Consider the following 22,128-nt stretch of genomic DNA (forward strand, 5'->3'; position numbering starts at 1 on the left):
TTAAGGAAATGCCCTGAACAACAAACTTCAGTATTTAGAGTTTTCTTTCTGCCAATCACACCCAAGAGAGGTGTTACTTATTGGGCATCAGGAGGGAGGTAGTGGTAAAAGACAAACTAGAATTGATTTAAAGCAGATAAAGGAAATAATCTGACACATCCCTTCTAATTTTTGCAAAGGTACTGAGTGTAGGGGCTCCATAAGGGCCCAGGAAAGAGTAACTACTCCGCCTGATGGTTCTAGAATCTGAAATCAACTCTTCCTCTCTGACCTGAGAACCACTGATCCTAGGGATGGACAAGGTGGAAGGAGATTTTGGACAAGTCTAGAATATGTTTATTTGCTGATTTTTTCCCCCCACCAATAAGCCCACACATACAGCCACCCTTACTGTGAAGTTGCAAAGTACAGGGAGATTAATGGCCTCGTGGTATTGTGGAGTGCGGTGTGTGTGTGTGAAATCCTGTTCCCTAGGTCTGGAACTCAGAAACTGCAGGCAGGCTACCTTAAAGGAGTGATGGGGCTGGGAAACATCCCTCTGGTTAAAAAAGTAGCTCTAGTCCCAGCCCAAAGCAGGGCGCGCTATCCTCCACTTTCGTGAGCGTGCAGTTTCTGCCTCCCCAGGGCCACCGCGTGCCTGGCCCCAGCACCACCAGGTCGCGCGTCTTCCTCGCCACGGATGTGCTGGGTTGCGACCCTGGGGCGCGCCCTCGGCCCCGCGCTGGGCCTCCGCGCCATTGGCGTTTTCCTGACAGCCTAGAAGGGCTGTCAGTTCAGCACCCCGGGGCAGAACTCGGTGCTGGCTGTCGCCCTAAGCGCCTGCGATTTTTGCTCGGCTGCCAAGCCTCGGCTTGGTACATGCTGGGGCGGCTTGCTGCCTCTGCCTCTGCCTCTCACTCGGTTTCGCTTCACATTTCCCAAGCGCTTACTGTGTGCGCACCTCTGGTCAGAGATGTAGGACGCCATTCTAGGCCTCCTTAAACTTTGGAAAACATTAATGAACACCAATTTGCCTCTGATATTCTCTTGAACTCAACCTACCGGGCACAGGCTGAGGCCAGAGATTCCTTGCTTGTGGTCTGGCACCTCTCAGATCATACCTATCCGGTTTCAGAGCCCCTGACCAACATCAACCTTATGTGGACCCAAAGACATGTCTCAGCTGCCTCCCCTCCCAACCGCAGCTCCGGGAACCGCTCTCTGCAATGCCGGCCCTTCTGGGGCTGGCTTGCCCCTCCCGGTCTCCTCCTCTCCTCCCACTAGGCGGGCCGTATATATAACCCCAGGACTGGACAATTCTAGCCAATCCACGGCCACGCCAGGGGCAGGGCTGAAGATTCGTGGAGCTGATTGTGATCTAGAAGGACCCTGTGCCAAAGTCGAGAGAATGGCCCGTGAGAGCGGTGGTGCATGTTGCAGAGGCTGGCCTCCCGTGGTTTCTTCGGAGTCCATCCCCACATTGAGAAATAGTTAATAATGGCCACAACTTATTACATGCCTCTAATTCTTACAACTACCTTCCTTACGAAGTGCTCATTTCAGAGAGGTTAAGTAACTTGCCCAAGGACACAGAGCCCAGACACGGGGAAGAAGTGTAGCTGTTAGGACTCAAATCCAGGCTTTTCAGTTTCTAAGACCCCGGCTTTTTACGGTTCCCCATGTTGTGTCACGTGCACATGTTTCTGGGTAGTTCTTAAATAAGAGGTCTTCATTTGGGAAACATCGAATTCTTCTTCTCTCACCTCCTCTTCTCTCAGTAGTACAAGCTCACATTCCAGTGCCTACTTCTCCCCTAAAACGATCAAATATTGCACACGGATAAAGGATAAAGGCCGCGGTTGACTGTCACTCGTGACTTCTGAACCCAGGCTCAGAGCTATGCGTTCACAGCTCGTACCCGCCTCTGCTCCCTTAAAAATCTTACTTCAGCGTCACAGAGAGGAGCAGCTTAAGGCCGCTCTGCATCCCATATTTCTGCCAACCCTGGGGGAAAGCCTTGCCCTGATCTCCCTGCGGGGGCACCCGCCCAGCCGCGCGCTTCAGGGACGTCGCCGCTCCGGGGTCGCCGCTCTTCTTCGCCTTTGCCCGGCCTCCCCGGCCCGTGGGTTGGACTCCATCTGCAGCAAAGCACAGGGGCCAACTGAGCCGCGGGCCTTCCCCAAATGTTCCTGCCTATCCAGCGAGCAGGACTTGAAGGGAAAAGGAGACCCACTCCCCACCGCATCCCCCTGCATAGTACTGGGGCAGCAGGGTGAGGAGGGACACTCAATGTAAGGACAGCATGAGCGCTGTGCTCCGGCACTTGATGGGTCCAGGGCTGTCGGCGGGGCCGCGGGTTGCAGTGAAGGGAGCGGCGCCGAGCGCGGGGGGGCCGACTCGGTTGCTATCCCGGCGAATAGATGCTCCGCCGCCAGCGGCGCGTGAATATCTTCCAGGAACGTCGATCTATCATCCCTCCCTTTAGGGACCTGGACCGGGAAATTTCCATTTTCTGTTTTGGGAGTAAGAAATAAAAGCCACCAAGCTTTTGCTCTAATCTCTCTCTTCGTGTCCTTCTACTTAAACGCGTGGCGGGAGGGACTCCGAAGGCCGGGTCTGCTCTCCGGGCGGGGATCCCACCAACGTCCGGTGAGCTTGGCCTCCTGTCCCTGGCGCCAGGGCCGGGAGTCCCTACGGGACTTGGCTCGGGGCGTGCCCCTCTCGGGAGGCAGACCGCGCAACGGGAAGGGGTTTCGGGGCTCCATGAGCGGCGACGGCCGAATGACCTCTTTCCCACCAGGCGCACCTTCCAGGAGCTCAGGGACCCTCTCATCCACGGTCGCCGCGGGACGTAGGAGGGCAGCGCCAGGCCAGGCCCCGCTACGACCTTGAGGGGCGGGGTGGGAGCCCCGAGACACTTTGCACTGGCGTTTATTGCAAAAGTAGCAGGAAATCCTTTCTCCAGAGAGAGGGACAATGAATAAGAACTAAAGGGAATTCAAGTGGAAAAATCCGTGAATGCAAGAACGACCCACAGCTGGAGTCGAGAGTTTTACATTAAGCTCTGTGTGGTTCTTTCCCTTTCCGGGAAAAGGCATTATCACTATTTTTCTCCAACAATGTTTGGAGAACTCTCCTTCTAGACGGCTTGTTTAATAAACCCATTCTGGCTGGACAATTAGACTGTATGAATTATTTTCTCCTGCAACACTGACCAGACTTTCTGAAGAATGTACTTTTTTTGCCCTTCCGTCAAACTATTTAGGAGGGTAGAGCAAGACTTGTTAGGTTTTCAACGAAACTTTTTAACAAGATACTACTTTTTAAAGAATAACACTTGGCTTCCTTTAATAGATAGATGTTTCCGCATTCACCCCAGCAGCTAGACACACCAATGAACAATTATTAAGTCATTTCAAGCAATTTGCAGTTATGTTGAGGAGCATTTCTGGGCAAAAACCCCAAAACGACTTTTCAGTCTTTTTCAGAGTTACTTTATAAATTTCTTTTTACACACCTTTCTGTGGCTCCAAGGTTAGTCCAGTTACTCCGTATAAAACTGTAAGCCTCTCCATTACCTGCCTTTGACTGCTGTTGTCCTCGCTGTGGAAGTTGGAGTGGGGAATAGAGCTTCCAGAAATCTCTTGGGCATAGAAGGGAAGGAGCAGAGAACTCCAAAATCTGGAGAGAAGCTACAAGAGGCTGACGGGCAAAGAGGGCCAGTAGGCAGGTTAACAAGGTCAGGCCAGCAGCAAGACCCTCCTGCTGGCCCCAGTACCTCCCCCTGCAACACATGCTCTCCCCTTTATTTCTGAATTCTACCAGCTAGATATTTCTTTGAATGTACATATACGGCTAAGGGAGGGTCATCAGTCATTCATACTTCAGGACAAAATCGCCAGTCACTCTGAGATGAGCTGCATCAAGGAACAGACGTGTTATTTACAGGAAAAGAATGGCGGGTACTTTCCAAGTATAGACTCGTTTGAGCTGTGCAGCAGCAAGCTTGGGGAGGGTACCAGCGGGGAGTTGAGGGTAGCATGACTGGACACCCGTGAGCTTGAAGAAAGGATGGTATCGGGCGTGAGGGTGGAGAAGAGAAGGGAGAGAGCATTCCCAAATTGCCTTTCAACAATACCGAGCCAGTAGTTAGTCTCTAATGCAGGAAAGGGGAGGCAATCTCCTTGCATGTTTATTTTGTATCACAGGGTCTCTTACCCCTAGGACTCAGAAATTGAGCCAAAACAATACTATCTAACAACTCTGGATTAGAGAGATTTTTGTGGGCTAGTCTGGGTACCTAGTTACCATTTGTACCACCACGGGAGAAGGAATTTGGATGTCCAAGAAGTTGTTACCACTTCCAAAGTCTCAGAATTTAAGTTTACATAAGTTCAGGGATATCTCCACTTATTTTGCATTAATTTACTCGGTTTATTTTTATAATTTTATTATTTTTTCCCCCAAAGCTACAGTAAATAGCTGTATGACATAGCTGCACATCCCTCTAGTTGCTGTATGTGGGACGCGGCCTCAGCATGGCCGGAGAAGTGGTGCGTTGCTGCGCACCTGGGGTTCAGGGCCCAGGCCGCCAGCAGCGGAGCGCGCGCACTTAACCACTAAGCCATGGGGCCGGCCCAAGTTACTCGGTTTAAAAATTACTTATGAATGTAGTAGCACAAGATGCCAGTTATATTTTAGGAAAAAATACAAAAATCAAAATTCATAAATTACAAAGCATAATACTATCATGTCTTTCAAAACTATAGCAAGAAAATACTTTGGGAGAAGAAATAATAGGGCAATTGCTAGCTAACATTACTAGCATTCCTAGTATTACTTACTCATTATTAGTTAACACTAATTGCTAATGTTAATAATACACAATATATGAGTATATGGTCAACATTACCTTTGCGACGGAAATATGCTGCCATAGTAACTATTTCCTTTTAACAAATGTGTGTGTCTACTAGGTACAAAGCAGTGTTAATATCTTTTATTCATCTGATGGTAAACAAAACAAACAACAAAAACATGGAGCCAAATTCTTGGGATGTTTGTAATACTGCAAACATTTTTTACTGCATTTAATTTATACAAGTCTAATAAATACAGAAAGGGTTGTGACCAAATGGATTTTTATTGCCTGTAAGCTGTTACACTGAGAAGTAGAAGAATATGGTATGTTGATGGCAGGACACTTACTACACCATACTTAGGGATTTTTTACACTTGAAAAAAGAAATATTCAGAATAGAACAAGACACAAGCCCACTGGATAGTCTAGTCTATATTTGGGTTTGGCAGTCCTTTAAGCCCAGGAATACTCCTGCAGGCCAACTCAGAGTATTAGGAACCAAGGTTAAAGTTTTTTACACACCTCACAACAATGGTAATTAACTATGAAACAAATCTTGCACACAAATGATAAACTGCCAGGTACACATTATTTTAACAAGGGTACGATAGAGCTGGTGCAGTGATCAGAAATGGCTTCTCACAATGTTATGAGAAACACATATCTCACTTCACACACAGGACATTACTTTGATGTGATTACAGAAAAAAAAGTCAAATCTTCCGGAAAAAAAAAAGCTCATGTTCCAATCACACATGGAGCCAAAGCTCATTTTAGGTCAAGTTACACAGAAAAGAGGCTGATCTTCTTCAAAAAAATACTTGGTATTTTCCCCTTTCACTCTGCTTCCAGGTTTACTTTTTAAATGTGGAGTGAAATACAAGCATTTTTATTTGGTCCAAACAATCAGCGGAAAGGAAACAATCAAGGAAAGGTACAAAATAAACAACGTCAAGGTCCTCCTCTCTTGCTCAGAGCTGTGCGTTATCAGCCTTCTTCTTCATCACTGTCTTTCATTGTAATGCCCTGAAGTCCTCCTCCTTCCGAAACAGAGGCTGTAGCCTCCTCTACTGTTAAGCGCCTGTGCAGAGTATCGTAGGTCTTACTGTTCAGTGTGCCTTCCAACACACCCTGCAGTCGGAAGTCCCTATAGGTTTTCTGGAGGAAGAAGAGAGAATTTGCTTAGATAACTTATGGATAACACATATAGATGCGTATATGTATGTCTATATGTATATGCAATCAGTTGGCATTTCAAAAATGATCTTGGACAATCCACTAATGGATTCAGATTGTAGCTGCCCATGTCAACCATCTTGCTGGTGTATTTCTGAGGAGAAAATGAAATGAGACTTTGGATAGTGCTATTCAAACTACAATCACTATGAATAGATCAAAATGTTGTGACTATCTGATGACAAATGAGCTTTCCCCCCAAATATTACTAATTGCACAGAATTTACTATTTGAATAACTTGCAAAGATAAAATGATATGTACTTATGTACACTTTTAATATGAAGGAATTCTTAGTTTTTCAATTGAGGAAACTTTCCTTCAATACTGAAAAATACATTACATTTTATAAAATGCATTAGCTTTTTGGGGAGGTATGTGGAAGGAGAGGATTAATCCTGTTATCAATAAAAGAAGTTTGCATTTTCAGCATTTGTGAATTATAAAATTTATTTATATGTACCACTGGGTAAAAATTTGTGTACACCCAAATGTCTGTACGAATTTTGCCCTTTCCTTTCGAAATTCCATTGGAATGTGAAGTGTCAAATTCTGGCACAGAGCTTCCATAGATTGGCTAATAAAACACATATTTATATTTTTTTGGGAAACAGTAAATTATAATTTGGTGTATTATGTCAAAAATAGAACAAATGCCATGTTATTGTTTATACAGTGATTCTTAAAAACAACAACAAAGCAACAGAACTCCGAGTTCTGTGGCACTTAAGATACATAACCTACAAAGCTCCTCTTAATTTCACTTCTCCCCTTAAGTGAAATTGTCTTCATATGCGATTTTTCTATGACTAAGCAAGACTGGCATTTTATTACTGATTTTTAAATTTGTAGGAAAAGTCTAGAATTAGTTCAATGGGGAAGCAAATAAGAAATGAAGATATCCCACTCTGTAGGGGCACTTCTAAGGCTATTTCTAATGCTAAATATCTTTTAAGATGTTTTTACTGTCCTATGTTAGATTTAGAGTATCAAACAGTCAAATTTCAATGGACTGGCCTAAAAGTACCAGTACATACCAATGTGCCACTGTTCTGTTCTAAATGATTGCTAGTAGTCTTTTTTTTGTTTGTTTGTTTGCACTTAATAGATGAAAAAAGTCAAATAAGGAGAATGAATGTTGTACTTCATGGCTCAATATTACAACTCCAATAGTTGGAAATTAACATTAAAGGATGCTTGACTTCACTTGACACAGAAGGAAAAGATAATATTCAGAAAGTTGAGCTGAAGTTGCTTATTCACATGAGCTAGAAAGTGCTAATGGATGGCATCTTAATCCCCTTGATATCACACCTGGCCTACTAACAGACTTCTGGGAAGGAGGAGAACCATTACAACGTAGTTGGGCCATTGGTATTTTCAGTAAAACCTTCCCGTCTTCTTTCATCTGACTTATGCCCCACAGTATCACACCAAGTTTCAGAACTGATATGCCAAAAGTAAGTATGGAGGATGAATAATAATTTTTTCATTTGGATAATCACTTGTTATAAATAAAATTCATATTTGAAAATTCTACCACATGCCCCAAAATAAACTGAACTGTGAGGAATGCTGTACAGTATCTGAAGTTGGTATCTCAACAGCAAGTAAAATTTAGCTTCAGAGAGTGTTGTTTTTCTTAAATGATCAAAACTATTTTCACTTAGATTGTAATATTTTAAGACACAACCACCATCCTCATATTCTTTTTCTAAGCTATTAAGCTTATTATTACTAAGGTGGTACTCTCTTACATCAAAATTTGTGGTAATTTGCATCAGAACCTGTGAAATAACCCTGAAAGGTAAGTTTTGCCTCGAGAATGTGGTAGTTGACATACATGGTATTATTACTATACAGATTTGTGTCCAAGCCTATAATAGTGTAATAGTTAAAAATGTATCAAAAACACAAAATATTCATCTACAGATGATGTATCTGATATAATTTTTATTATTTATTTAGTATTATTGTTCCACTGACAATTACAGACTGAGTTTGTGAGTCCTACTTTCTTATTTTATTGGAATGACTTTCCTTAGACTTAGCTTAATTATCAATAAGTTGGCCAGGACAGATTTCTATTGTGGATTTGCAGTCCTGAAGGCTTTCTAATTTACATACAATTAAGACTCCACTTCCTTATTTTATTAGCAAGCAATAACCAGTTAGGGGAGCTGAAGGGCAGGTATCCTTGCAATCTCGCTGTCTTTTTAGAATTCATAAAATGTTACCGACACTTGGACATCCTCTGTGGCTGCCAATGCAAGTCTGCTTGGCTCTTATTTAGGACAAGTGCCGGCCATGGGGCACTGCTCACTTGTCTTCTTTTCTCCTAGTAAGAGGCAGCTGATTTATGTTAACTGCTTCTAAATGTCATATGGCCACTAGGGAGAACACCAACCCATCAGCCAGTTTGATTTGAGGATTCTATTTTTCCCCTCCCCAAATAAGTCTGATGTTAAAACTTTGCAAATAATTTCTTAGTTCTAAATATTTTGTGAAAATGTTACGGGAATTTGTTTTCTCTTAGTGAGCAACATGAATGAACCAATTAATGTCTAAGTGGGATAAAGTTGGCTATCACATAAATCTTGACGGCATCTGGGTCTCCATGGGCACAGAAGAATGAAAATGCCTGTGAGCAGTAAGGACTAGATTGCCAGTGCTTGACTCCTGGGCAGAACGCATGACTTTGCTGTAACATGAGGCCAAGTCTAAGTGATCTGGATGGAAGCAAAGCCTACTCAGGGGCCTTCACAATGCTATACATGGGCTATTTAACAGCTTCTTAAATTCACTGGGAAATGATCATTATAAACATAACCATATAGGTTCTGAAGAATGACGAAGCTTTGTATGAAATTGGTTCAAGTCTGTTTATACTCAAAGTAGGAAAAAATATTTAGAACATTAAATTATTAATTCATCCTGATTTTCATTGTGGAAATAATCACTTTTAATTATTACATAAATCCATAGGACTTGATTAAATATATCAGCCCAAGAAAGCTTTCACTGAGTCTGGGGACTTGCTTGTGGAAAACAAAACATGGAAAGTCAAACATATTCATGAAATTTAATTTCATATTTATCAGTCTTGACTATTGGTAGTCATTATGAAGAATATATTAAAATAAGATAAACTGATTGGCTTCAAGTACAATGGAAATGTCATCATGTAATTTATGAGATTATTTTTCTTTTCTGCTAAAATATTCACTGGCGCTTGATCTTTAACTGTAACGATGTCTGAATGTGAGAAAAGGAATAACTTTGAAAGAAAAAAATGATGGGTTAATAAAAGATGGATATTTTTATTCTAACAACAAAGTAAAGAGCTTAATCTAGCAATACCAATCAGCTGAATATGTAATTTCTCACATTCTGAACACAGTAGACATTGGCTTGAAAATATGGCTGATCATAAGGGTAACCAGCTAATCCCAATATTAGTCACAGTGTAGACTGAAACCTTAACACGTACATATATTTAGAAGGTAAAGACAGATTATCCTGATTCTCTTCTATGAAAAACAAACTTCATTTGAAAGCTCTCTAAGTCATACTGATAGAAACAAGGAAGAAACAATGGAGAAACTAATGCAAATATGAATGTATCACAGTGTGCTTTCAGTTTCCTTGTAAAATACATAACAGCTGGTAAGAAGGGTTCTGGATCAAAGGTATTTTGTGCATTGAAATGTAATGTGTTTAATAGTATTAAAAATTAGTGAGTGGCTATAATTATACATGTTATTTATGACTCATCATGATTGCTATTACTGGGACATTATAGATCTGGTTCTCTCTTCCAGATTTGCCAATTTCTTACTTTAGAACAGAACTTTCCGATTTGTGGATCTTTCTAATCTGCGATAATGTGTGCGTCTATGGCATAAAAGAATGTGTATTCTAGTTAGACTGCAGGAACCAAGAGAATGATGGAAAATATTTTAATGTGGGTGGAAACTTCCTTTAAGGATGTAACGCAGTGGTTCTTCTCAAACTTGAATATCATCTGGAGGGCTTGTTAATATATAGATTGCTGGCCCCACTCTCAGTTTCTGATTCAGCAGGTCTAGGGTAAGGTCCAAGAATTTGCATGTCTAACAAGTTCCCAGGTGATGCTGATAATGCTAGGCCAGGAATGGCACTTTGAGAATCACTGTGTCTATGTGTGTGTGTGTACATATACGCATATACACACACATATCCACATATACATTAATATGTATGTGCATATATACACACGCACATATATAGGTGCCTATGTGTATGTGCATGCGTAAATATGCACATACACATTTTTATGTATCACTTTGATAAATGGTGCTAAAATGGAAGTAAAGGTCATCTGTTTAAAGGAACAGCTGATTCTCAATAGCCTAGAGTTATGTTTTTAGCCATAAGGTAGGATTTTTCTCAATTAAAAAAAGTTATTCTTGGAGTAAATATTCTACTAGAATTTACAAAATGTCAAAAATCATGTTGAATAAATATATTATTTTAAAGCCCCTATTCACTAAATATAACATGTATGTTATTACCTTTTCTCTTGAGGAGCAAAAACCAAAATGGCCTTGCTGAACTGAAATGATATCTGTTAGTAGTTTTTGATGGTACCCAACACTCAAACTGATCATCTCTTACAGATAAGAAGGGGCATGCTTCCAAAAGAATTCAGGCAGTGATAATGTATCACTTTCGTATCAGTATATAACAGAATAAAGGAGATGCTCCTTATCCTATTGGCAAATACAATTCGAAAGCCCTCATAATGATATATGATCCTAATAAATATGAAGGAAATGCATTAGGAGAAAACATTTCTATACTCAAGAAAAGTCATACTAAATTATTGTGGACCTACTACATTCAGGTAAATGCGCTAGGGTCTTAATGTACATTACCTTAAAATGTGATTACTTGATAACAAAATATTTTTTGTTAGTGCAAAAAGATACATTTATATTTATTTAGTAATCTAACTGAAAATGGAAGCAAACAGCAGCACATCATTGCTGAAAGTGATGTTTTTAAAGTACTTACATCCACTCAGTTATATCAAATACCATTTTCTTGTATGTCAATTTCTTGCCATTATTCTGTATAGCTTGGTGGGCAATTCACATCTAGACACATTTTGTTTACCTTCACAATCTTGATGAGCGTCTTCAGTTGGTAAATATGAAGCTGAAGGTCTAATCTATCAGCCAACCACACACAAATGACTTTCATGGAATTGCTGTACCATTGCTGGAAAGAAAGATGGGGGCAGAGGGGAGGAGGACAAAACAGAAAACAACTTGTGCAGCATTCATTTAACAGATTTGGTAATGAGGGGGTAATGGAACACTCTGAAATGACCACAGATCAGCACTTGAAGTCAATAATGCTATAATTTCCTGTTAACCGAATTGTATGTTTGGCTAGAAAATCTGCTAAGCTGACCTAGGCTGTTCTTTACATGAATTAACATTGCCGTCTTTCAGCTGTAACATATTCACGGGGAAACAGTGTTTCTGCACTTGCAGCCTGGCAGCCTGCTTTGTAATTTGTAGGTAACAATGGGTATTAACTACATGTTATGGGACTGAATGGACTGCCAAACAGCAGGAAAAAACAGGTAAATTATTTCCAAAGGAAAATTTCCTATTATCCTGTATGTTATGTAAAAATCCAAGAGTAGATGTGTTATGCCATAATGCATGTAGTCAATACATAGAAATAACATTTTAAGAGTGATGGCAAAAAATATCCACAGCTTACTGAACAGTAATCCTCAGCCACACACTTATCTACTATCGCTTGTTACATATTTGCCAAGATGTTTTAAAGCCATTTAAAATAAAGATTTGAGATCTTAGGAGGGAACATTACCAGGATGGAATTCTTGTGTCTTATAAGAATCACAAAACAGATGTCAGTTGACCACATTATGAAAGGAAAAGATCTGTTTCATTTTGCAAGTTTTTTTCTAGGGTTCATATTTTTTTTTCTATTTATTATACCTTTCTGGAGGGAAAAACTGAAATTCTTCTCTAATGTAATTTCCTATTCCTACATAATGTCTGGGAGTATAGTAAAAGGAGAAATTTTATTCCCATTTTCAAAAAAAGGCAATCTGCCATTAGTGGTGATATTTTCAGAGATTCAGTGACCATGTGCCAGAGGCAGCTTTAGGTCATACTGTAAGAATAACAATGCTACTCATTCAGGAAACCGTGAGAAATATCAAAGTCCATCCAGCACTTAGAAAACAATAAAAGAGCTTTTGAAAGGGAAGAAATTTTGTGCCTTGTTTGTATACACAAACATAGTGACAATACAGATCACATATGTGTGTGCATCTGTTCTTAGGCATTCAAACAGAAAAAATGTTAAAAAATATTTTTCTTCATATAATAAAACAATAAATTCAACTTTTAAGAGAAATCTCCTGTGATACAAATAAGTCTGAACTTCTTCTGTACTTGTATTAACATTGTTTCAATAAAATTTAGCATAAGAAATGGTATTTAAAGCATAAGTTAAAGATGAATTAGTTTCACATTTCATCAGACTTATTTCTATTAATTTGTTAGTATACTGAACATACACGCATAAAACGAGATAAGCTAATTAAAATCAACTGATTTACTAAATACTATGATATCAAATGGATGAATGAATATTTCCAGTTTTTAAAATGTGGGACAGACTACAATTTTTAAAAAAATGTTATTCGTGTACTCAATTTGCTCTTTCCTAATGATTACTTTCTTAATTTTCAGGACATGTAAAAGTGTCAGAAATACGTTTTATAAAACGAGATACTTACATTCCTAAATTCTTAAAAAATAAACTGCTAATGAATTGAGTACTTCAGCTGACATTAAATCTCAGAATCTTTTATAGATACTCATTTTAATTTCTGATATTATTCAAATTCTACAGTTCCTTATTTCAAATTATTTACAGCCTCAACTTCTTGATTTCTATTTTAATACAGGTAAACATTCACTGGTATTTTGAATATGAGTATACTGAATTAAGACCCTCACCCCAACACCACTCTTCAGATAATTTGAAAGCTAAAATGTTGTCATAATGGTTATGACTCTTAAATTATTGTCCTTCTGCAGGAGATAATAAATTTTGCTTTTTTGTTGGTGGGGACAAAATATGATATATTGAAGGAAGTCTAGCATAACATACTAGTTAATCTGTTTGTTAGACTGTAAAGTTACTATATATGGTAAGTTGTACGAATTTAAGGAAAATGAAAATACTTTAAGACTACTCCATATGCATCTCTATGTTCTTAAAAAAATCCTTACATCATTTAACATTAATTTAACTTCATTTTCTCATTACATATAAATGATACTTATGATTAAGTGATAATCTAAAGGACACCTAATGTAACAGAAATTTATTATTAATATGATAACTTAAGACAATGCCAAAATTATAATTTTAGAGAAAAGTACTTTGGGAATAAAATGATCTAAAGTTAACTGTATAAACAGAGAAAAAAGAGAACTATTGTTAAGTAAAATGTTTAAGCTACTTTATCATCATCTAACTTTAAAGGCAAACGAATTATTCTATAAGAAAAATTCTATATGAGAAATTATTCTGTCAGACAAGAATGCATATTTTTGGTTCCTAAATCAAAGCATTTGGAGGAATTGCAGATAAATCAAGCAAATGAGAAAACAGTAGCTTAGCTCAGAGTTTATGTTGCTACTAAGAATAAGCTAACAACAACAAAAAACCCAATAGGACTGCTTCTTTCTTGTATATGGTAAAATACACACAGACACCCCCAAACAAGCAAGCAAGCAGACAAAACCACCAAACAGAAATCACTAGCACTTTCCTATTTCTGGGGCTGGAATTGATGTGTTCTCCTTTTGGATGTGGAGTATGCTAGGTCCTATTTTTTCATGTTGAGAAAAAAGTCAAAGGTAGGTTAGCTTCTCCCTCCACCAAACCAAACCAACCCCCCAAAGCAAACAAAGAGGAAAAAAAAATTGAAAAGAGTGAATGTGCAGTAAAGTGTGAATGTCAGAAAATGTCCTTTCATTTTGGAAAAGTTAATTTTATAAAACAACTTGGTCAACTATTTACTTTCCCCTTCAGGGGATGACAAGGAAGGGGCGCTGTGGCTCGCACTGAAGTCCCGGGCATGGCATTAGGGCCACATTCTGTGTTTGGGTCTACTTAGGAAGAAAGCAATAAGTGTATAGTCTACTTTTTCTTTTTCTACATCAATCCATGACAGCAGCCTACCACTTTAACAAAAAATATGCTTTTTTTTTTTTCTTCTTGTGGTTCATTCAGCTCCTGTAAGGGCATGCATTACTCACTTCATTTTCTTGAGATATCTCTTTTAAAGCAAAAAGAAAAGAAAAGGAAAGGCTAGGGTTGACTCTGTGAGACCCCTGTATTTATTCACACTTATTGTGCATGACTGTAGACTGGTAAATCATATTAGCAGCCCGTCTCCCCATCAAGCTGCTACTTGCTTTCCAACCCTGGGAAGGTTCAACAAATCAACAGGAGCACGGAAAACAGAACATCAGTCTAATCTAGTGTTTAAGGTGAAGTTTTCAAACCCAATCTAAGAAGATCTTTAGAGCGAGCAACAAGCTGAAGGGCTCAGAAGGTGGTATTGACAATGAAAGAGTGTGGAAATATTGAGAAGCGCAGCACTTGTGCATTTTTAATAACAAGAGGGTCAACAAGGACACAGCTCCCTCGGTGCCAAGAGTTGCCACTGACTATGGAAATTGCCACAGCAGAGCTATAAGCGCTTGCAGTTCATCAGCTTTCTTAAACACCCTGAACCCCCTCAGTGGACCTTTAGTCTTGAATTAACAAACCAAAGCAATGAAAGAGGGTGCAGTCTGAATGGCTGGCATTGATCCCCAACTGTGTTAGCACTGCTACAGGCCCTGAAAAACTCTCTCCATTGTCAATAGAAATTGACAAACCTCCTCTCCTAAATAGTGCAGCTGAGCCAGGCGGGATCCACGCCCGCTGAAAAGGGCTCTGCTCTTGGGGCCGGGGAGCACTAACAATGGAACAAGCATGAGCTCTTTGTCAGTCCCAGACTCGGCAATTTTCTAACAAGGATTAAAGTTGTTTCTCCACAGTGCTGGTGAAAAGAGATTTAGCAACATACCGTGCTTTCTTCATGCAAGTTAGAGAGAAGTAGCTAAGGAATTTCATTATTCTGTTGACGAGTGGAAATACAAAACAAATACATTAAATATGCACAACTCCCTTTTCTGCCAAATTTATACATTTTGAGGATGATTCAATTAAATATAACACTTATTGCCTAGAAACAGGCACTTCACATTTATTTTGGAAGTTTTATCTTTAAAAAGTCCAGCTGCTTGCCACCTGGAATGAGGTCTCAATACATACTAATGCACAATGCCTTTAGACCCTCTGTGGCTGATATTCCTAAATCTGAATCACAAGACCACATAGGGTTTATATATTGTGGCTGCTTCAAGCAAATGATTTCTGTCAGAATGTGGCTTCTGATGATGATGGCAAGGTAAAAGTAACAGCTTTGCTAGGGAACAAATCTGTGATATATTTTCTGCTTAAGTGTTCAGTTTTTTATTGATTATGAATTGGTACAACTAGTTGATACATTTTCATTTTTCTCCAGCTATGCTCGTCTCAATAGGTGAACAACAGGGGAAAAAAAAAGAACCAATACTTTTTAGTGCACTAAGATATGGAATGGCTAAATTTCCACAGCATGTATGTATTTCTTCATTTATTCCAAGAAAAGCTGTCTGTTTTACAAATGTTGAGTCACCATGTTGAAATGAAATATCATCTGAAAACCTTGCCTTAGGAAATATGTACCTTTTAAAAGCTAACTTGAGTTAAATAAAAGAACAAATAATATTTTGGAAATGCTGAAGGTTTTGGTAAGTTTGATAAATATAAGCGATTCTTTAGGATCATTTTGTAGCTTTACTGAGCAACAAAATACTTAGAAACGTTAATGCCCTACAGTTTCAGCGGTATATTAAAAAGTAAATAGAAATGCTTCATTATACACGGAGTGTTCCTTTTGTCAACAGTAAATCTATTTAATACAACTAAATTCTGTGATATAGTGGCCACTCACTTCTCATTTCTAAGCATTAAAATGTGAATTTAATATTAATGGTAAATTTGATATAATAATACCAACATTACCTTCCTCTATTCAAGGCATCCCACAGAAACCATCATATTTGGTTCCACAAAACAGACCCTCACAACATAAGCATTTTGAAAATTTTTAGTATAAACTTTTTGTTGATTTGGAATAGGAGTAAGGGCTATATTTAAGGAAAACTGAAACCAGTCTATTACGGTTAAAAATACAGGAAGTGTTCAACCCAACCTACACCTATCAACATTCTCAGCTAGACCCAGAAACAGACATTCATGGGGGAAGAGAGAGACTCGCATCTGGACGTGGCAGTGAGGGCTGGCTGTCAACACACCGGAGGAGAAGAATATCAACACAGAAGCTGACAGGGCGAGCAGTGCTGGCTCCTTCATGCTATTACTTGCTCAACTGAGCCAATGTGTCACTTGCTTTTTCTCTTCCTCGGTTTTCTTATCTGTAATATGGAGGATAGATGATATGAATCTAGCTTTAAAATAAGATTCTTATGCTCTCCAGAAATACAATGAGATTAGATTTGACTGTCAGAGGAAAGGGCATGGTTAGAAACAATATAGCTTGTGATTCTCGTAAAAATGAACTGACGGGAAAAGCCAATTGTCATTCTTTCTCTTTTTATATGCTGCTTTACTCTTCCAGAAAATGCAAGTCTAGAGTTCCAGGACTTTCTATCATTTGTTATTTTGTTTGCTTTTAACTCATTCATTTTGACCTTTTGTTAAAGTACAGGCATATAAAAATGAAATAAAGTATAATGAGGAATGAATGAGATTTATAAAGAACTGTGAGGTACAGTTATTCTTATCACTATTATTATTTTTATGAATTCTGACTATAAAGGCATCTGTTTTAAATCTTCCCCAGGAAGTTCAAGTGCATCAGTTAAAATCTCATTTAATTCTTACAACAACCTTGATGAGGTGGCTATTATTATTCCCATTGTGCATATGTGTAAACTGAGTTTAGACTAAGCAATTCACTTATTCAAGTTTATACAACAAGTATAAGCGGCAGGGTTAAGATTTATGTCTTCTATCTATGCTCCAGAGTCTGTGCTCACGACTACTAGGTTATTCCATTTCTTTCTAGAAAACAGTCTGGATTTCTGTTCCATCAATAAAATCTCTGATTCTTTAAGGGTATTTTGTTGCTTCTAGCAGACAACTAAGAAAACAATCATTACCATTCCTGGTGGTTCCTGATAGTCATTGTTAACACAGGATTGTGAAGTAATACAGGACATGCTTATTGTTTCAAAGAAGCTCATTACATTTTCTTGCAAGTTAATGCAATCCACATTTGCAAAGACCAAAGATATTTGTAAACCTCATAATGTAATATGTAATGTAAATAAAATTCTTGAAAAGAACCACACTCCTTGTTAGAATAACCAACCAAATGGCTCTTGTGCTATGCACCTCCCCAGCGTCCCCTTCTTAAGATGTCTTAAAGTGCCATACACGCTAATGTTTAGGAATACTGGAAAAAATGTTTTCACTGTAACTGAGCAATGCAACATGAAAAAAAGATCCTTGGTTCATTCATAAGGGGACTCGATCTATACATGCAGCTTTCTTCATCTTTTTACACAGAACAGAGAAGCATTTGATTCATGTCTTTTTTTCTTCTGTTTTCAAAAACCTCATATTCAGGGTGATTTTCATTTTTTAACTCTATCAAGAAGTCTGCAAAGGAGAGTTCATGAGCACTGTGATGTCTGTTAAGAAAGGGAAAATGTAAAATGTGCTATCACTGGAGGGTCGGCATACAGTAGGTACCTAATAAATACTTGTTGAATGCTGAAAACGCTTTCCTATTCTTTAAAGTTCAATACTTTTTCCCCACACTTTCTCTTTTAAAAAATGTACGGCTATAATGACCAAGATATTTCCAGATGAATTAGCTCCTCTGCAGTTAGGAAACAGAATATGTTACATAACAGGATAAGTTCCACAAATTGGGAGTTGCACAAGCTCTTTTCCACTCATGTCTAATCCCAAATTCTTTTCATTCCAAAATGTCCTGAAAGTAATATTACAAAACTAGTCTATCTTTCTCCACACAAAACAAAGGGCATTAAAATTACTACTCTTCTTTATTACCCATTATCATCAAGTAGGCAAGTGCCTCTGTAAGTTTACTCTGTGGCTCTTTCACTGGTGCTAAAAAGACTAGTTATTATAAAGCAAAAATTTCACATAATCAGTTGTTCCCCTCTCTCCTACTTAATGAGAAAGGATGGGATGCACAGTAGTTTGACTAATCTTTTGACTGAAATGACTAATCAAAGATTTGGCTGAATTCAGTGGTCACTACAGTTATACTGGTGTATATACCAGTTTAGGGCACAGATGTAGCCTGTGAATGGTTCATTTGGGCATTATGGCATTTTCCTCTGGTTGACTCATTTTGAACACTATATATAAAATTTTGGTCAATACTGCATTTAAATCAATAATGTAGAACATGGATAAAAATAAATTAGACTCCTGGAACTGCTATTGAATGGCACAAGTTTGTTTTGAGAAAAAAACCTAGCCCTGAGAATTAACTACTAGCCGGTCTTTCTGCTTCAGTGTCCTTATACAAAATAAGGAACAATCATTCCAAAATTACTTCTTGATAGTGCTGTAAGGACTGGAGTAAAGTGTCACCTTTCTGTCTCTGACTCATGGTGCACTCCCACAGGAACCATTTTCAGTAAACCGGTTGAATGACCTGCTGCTCTGCGAGACCTTGGGTTTCTCTATACCTATGGTTTCTGGGCATGCCAGCCCCTCGGTCTGGACTGTTATCCCCAGGTACATTTCCCTAGCTAGATCCATATCGGCCTTTAAGACTCAGTTCAACCATTATTTCTCCTAGGAAGCCAATGCTATTTCTTACTAGGTAGAATTAGATGCTTACACATTTTCTGCTCCTCGAACTCTGTACAAGTGTCTATAAAAATATTGTACAGTGTACTATACACCTGCCTCAATGCTGTGGGTATCCCTAAGGCAGCAATCGAGTCTCATTTTTATTGATATCTCCAGCTCTTAGCAGAATGTCTGGCACATAGCATGCATTGCATTTTGTTAAAGGACTGAATGCTTTTAAATACTTGGAAATCTAACGTGCTTCATATATAATAGTGACAGGGCAGCTTTTCAATAGAAAAAGGATAGAAGAATTATCAGAGCCACGTTAATTGTTGACTTGAATCACATTTCATTAATAGAAAAATAACTTAATAGATGTTACAGTTGTAGAAATCACTGAAAAGTAAACAATTGCATTTGGCTAAAGAAATTTAACATAGGACTAAAACGGAGCTTTAAATGTGACAGTCTAATTTCATCTTAGGTGACGCATTAAAGGAGAAAGGACTGTAAACTAATAAACTCCCATGTCCATGTACATATATGAGTGCCCACATATACACTCTTACACACAAAGATACGATAATGCTACATGCTCAGATGTCAATGTGCACAGCCCTTGGACTGGCCCTCCAGGGTCTGTCATGCCAGCAGGGAACTGTCTCTCCAGCATATGCTCAGGTGTACTGGTACCCATTCCTGGGGGTTATGTGAGGCTATACGGCATGTTTGGTGTATGGCTGGCAGTGCTGCCTGTGCATTTTCACCACTAAGTGACATGTCCTAGGTGCCTTCTATACTTGTTGGCTTTGTGAGCTGTTGTTTTAAAAAAGGCAGAAAAATATCATTGCTGTGGCATTGCTGACTTCAGTACGAGGGAACTCTTCTCCTGGGAGCTAGTATAAGCCTGGCTTTTGAGCAAAGAATCCACGAGGGGTAAAGAGAGAGAGTGTATCCTTATCTCACAGTCATGGCATTTGATATTGCAAACACTGGCACTAGGTACAAATTTTGTGTTGGCCCTAACTTTGGGCAAGTTTCCAATCATCCACTTGAAACAGAGAGAAATAAACAAATTTCACAAATAATTACTACTCTCTCTTTTGAAAGGGCACTGAATTTTAGTTCTCCATAGTACAGCCATTTGAAACAAAATCTGTTAATACCTATTCTCTAGATGAAAACATGAAATACTTTAATGTAGAAATGAACGACCTTTTCAAAAGACCCATTTGGTCATAAGAATGTAAGCTCCCTTAGGGCAGGGACTTGGTCTATCTTGTTTAACATTGTATTCTGAGCCTCTAGCACAGTACGTTGCTTTTAGAAAGTGTCCAATAAATACTGGTTAGAGGAAGAAATGATTAATAAGAGTGGTTTCAATTTCCTATTCTAATTGGGATCTACCAAATCATTGTGACAGACATATCCCACTACCTGGGACAAAACCAATGCCTAATCTTTTAATGCCAACATCCACCACCATTCCTTACACATAGTAATTGAATGGTGAATTGGATTTGTTTACTAGACTGTATGTATTCAAAACATCAACTGAGTGGACATTCTACATCAATAAACACATACATTATATAGTGTACAAGACAGGCAGTAACTGAGGGGAAAGTCAACAAAAAGAAATGTGGGGAATGTATGGAACCAAATCCATGAGAATCCGTAGAGCAAAAGCATGGGCAAGTTATGTATTAGAATGCATACATAGGAATATGGCTGGAAAGAATCTTGTTCAGCCACATTCAAATATTGCATCCTATTCCTGACTCTAAACCCTAAGCATGACAGAGAACACTTTGAGAAGTTTCAAAGGACAGCCACGAAGATGATTAAAGGGCTAGAAAAGGGGCCCAGGAAGAGAAGTTAAAAAATGGGGATTATTTATCCTGGAGGAGACAAGTATGACAGTTGCCTTAATAACAGTCTTCATATATAGGATGGATTATTCCCTAGAGGATGCTGGCTACCTGCTTTTTGTTCTTCACTGAGAGGAAAAGGGGAAATGGGCTTAAAAAACAGCATAAAGAATTTATGTGAGGTAGGGGTCAGAACTTTACTTCAAACAATATATTTTGCCCATATTAAGATAGCAAAATTTAGATAGTCTCTTACCTAGGGCTGAGCTGAGATCAGGAAATGAGGGTTCTCTCGAGTTTAGGTATTTATAAGTACCTTTGAAAATGGTTCTTTCATAGTATCCTTTCAATGCATTCAATAAACATATCTAATGATGGTTGACCACAATAGCCGCTTCCTTACACAGATTTTTTTTTTTTTAGTTGGACTTAGTCAGTAGCGGCGATCTGGCTGCCACCGCTGTGCCCATGTGTGAATGGCGCCACCCTTGCAGACCCCAGTGAAGGCTTGTAGAGGGGGTGGCTGACAGAGGGGGAGCTCAAAACACCACAACATAAAATGGCCTTAACGCCATGTGTCATTTGCTTATGAAGTTAGGTTTGAAGAGAAGGAGAGTAGTAGCTATCAGTTCTATGAAAACATCACACTGGTCAGCTGATAGAGATGTTGGTCTCAGGGGAGGCCCGGGTATGTTCATTAATAAGTCACTAGTGGCTAGTGGCAGTGCAAGCATGCGGAGTCACCATGGAAAAACCAGGCTCTGCATGGAGAAGTCAGAGTTTCCAGACCGTCTTAAATGTGAAAGCGGCATGAAATCAATACTAAATAACTTTTGAAACGCTCAACATGTTGCTTTGTAACCATTTCAACTATCTTTTATGAAATCAGCAGAGAGAATATTCTAATTTCTTCAACGACTGTAAGTCGTTGTTATTGGCTTGGGTGAGTGCACGCAAATGCACATTTACACATTTGGTGTTTAGAAAAATTTCTCCATGAAAATAAAAGTTTTGCCATCTTTCACTCATCAAAGACAATTTTACCATTGCTAAGCGAGTTTAGGTGCTCAACAATTTTTTTTTCCTATTTAAGCAAAAAGCTCAGGTCAGTTTGCATGTGAGT

General features: G+C 38.9%; 1 protein-coding gene across 6 annotated transcripts in view; it reads right to left on the bottom strand.

Moving 5' to 3' along the window:
* Positions 1-4,962: 4,962 nt before the first annotated feature.
* The window catches only part of CADPS2 (calcium dependent secretion activator 2), a 496,283-nt gene continuing 479,117 nt past the window's right edge, over positions 4,963-22,128 (bottom strand). For 4 of the 6 annotated variants that reach the window (XM_087430207.1, XM_004418749.3, XM_087430182.1 and 1 more), the window contains 2 exons: positions 11,233-11,337; positions 4,963-5,998 (listed from right to left, as the gene is read on the bottom strand). In XM_087430207.1, coding sequence (XP_087286333.1) covers positions 5,828-5,998; positions 11,233-11,337 — 276 coding nt within the window. In that variant the 3' untranslated portion in view covers positions 4,963-5,827. Of the gene's footprint in view, positions 5,999-11,232; positions 11,338-13,572; positions 16,710-22,128 lie in introns of those variants that run through there. The other 2 variants (XM_087430199.1, XM_087430213.1) reach the window with 2 other exon arrangements.

This window comes from Ceratotherium simum, chromosome 1 (genome assembly GCF_057802395.1).
Source record: "Ceratotherium simum simum isolate JZ-2026a chromosome 1, ASM5780239v1, whole genome shotgun sequence".
Taxonomy (NCBI): domain Eukaryota; kingdom Metazoa; phylum Chordata; class Mammalia; order Perissodactyla; family Rhinocerotidae; genus Ceratotherium; species Ceratotherium simum.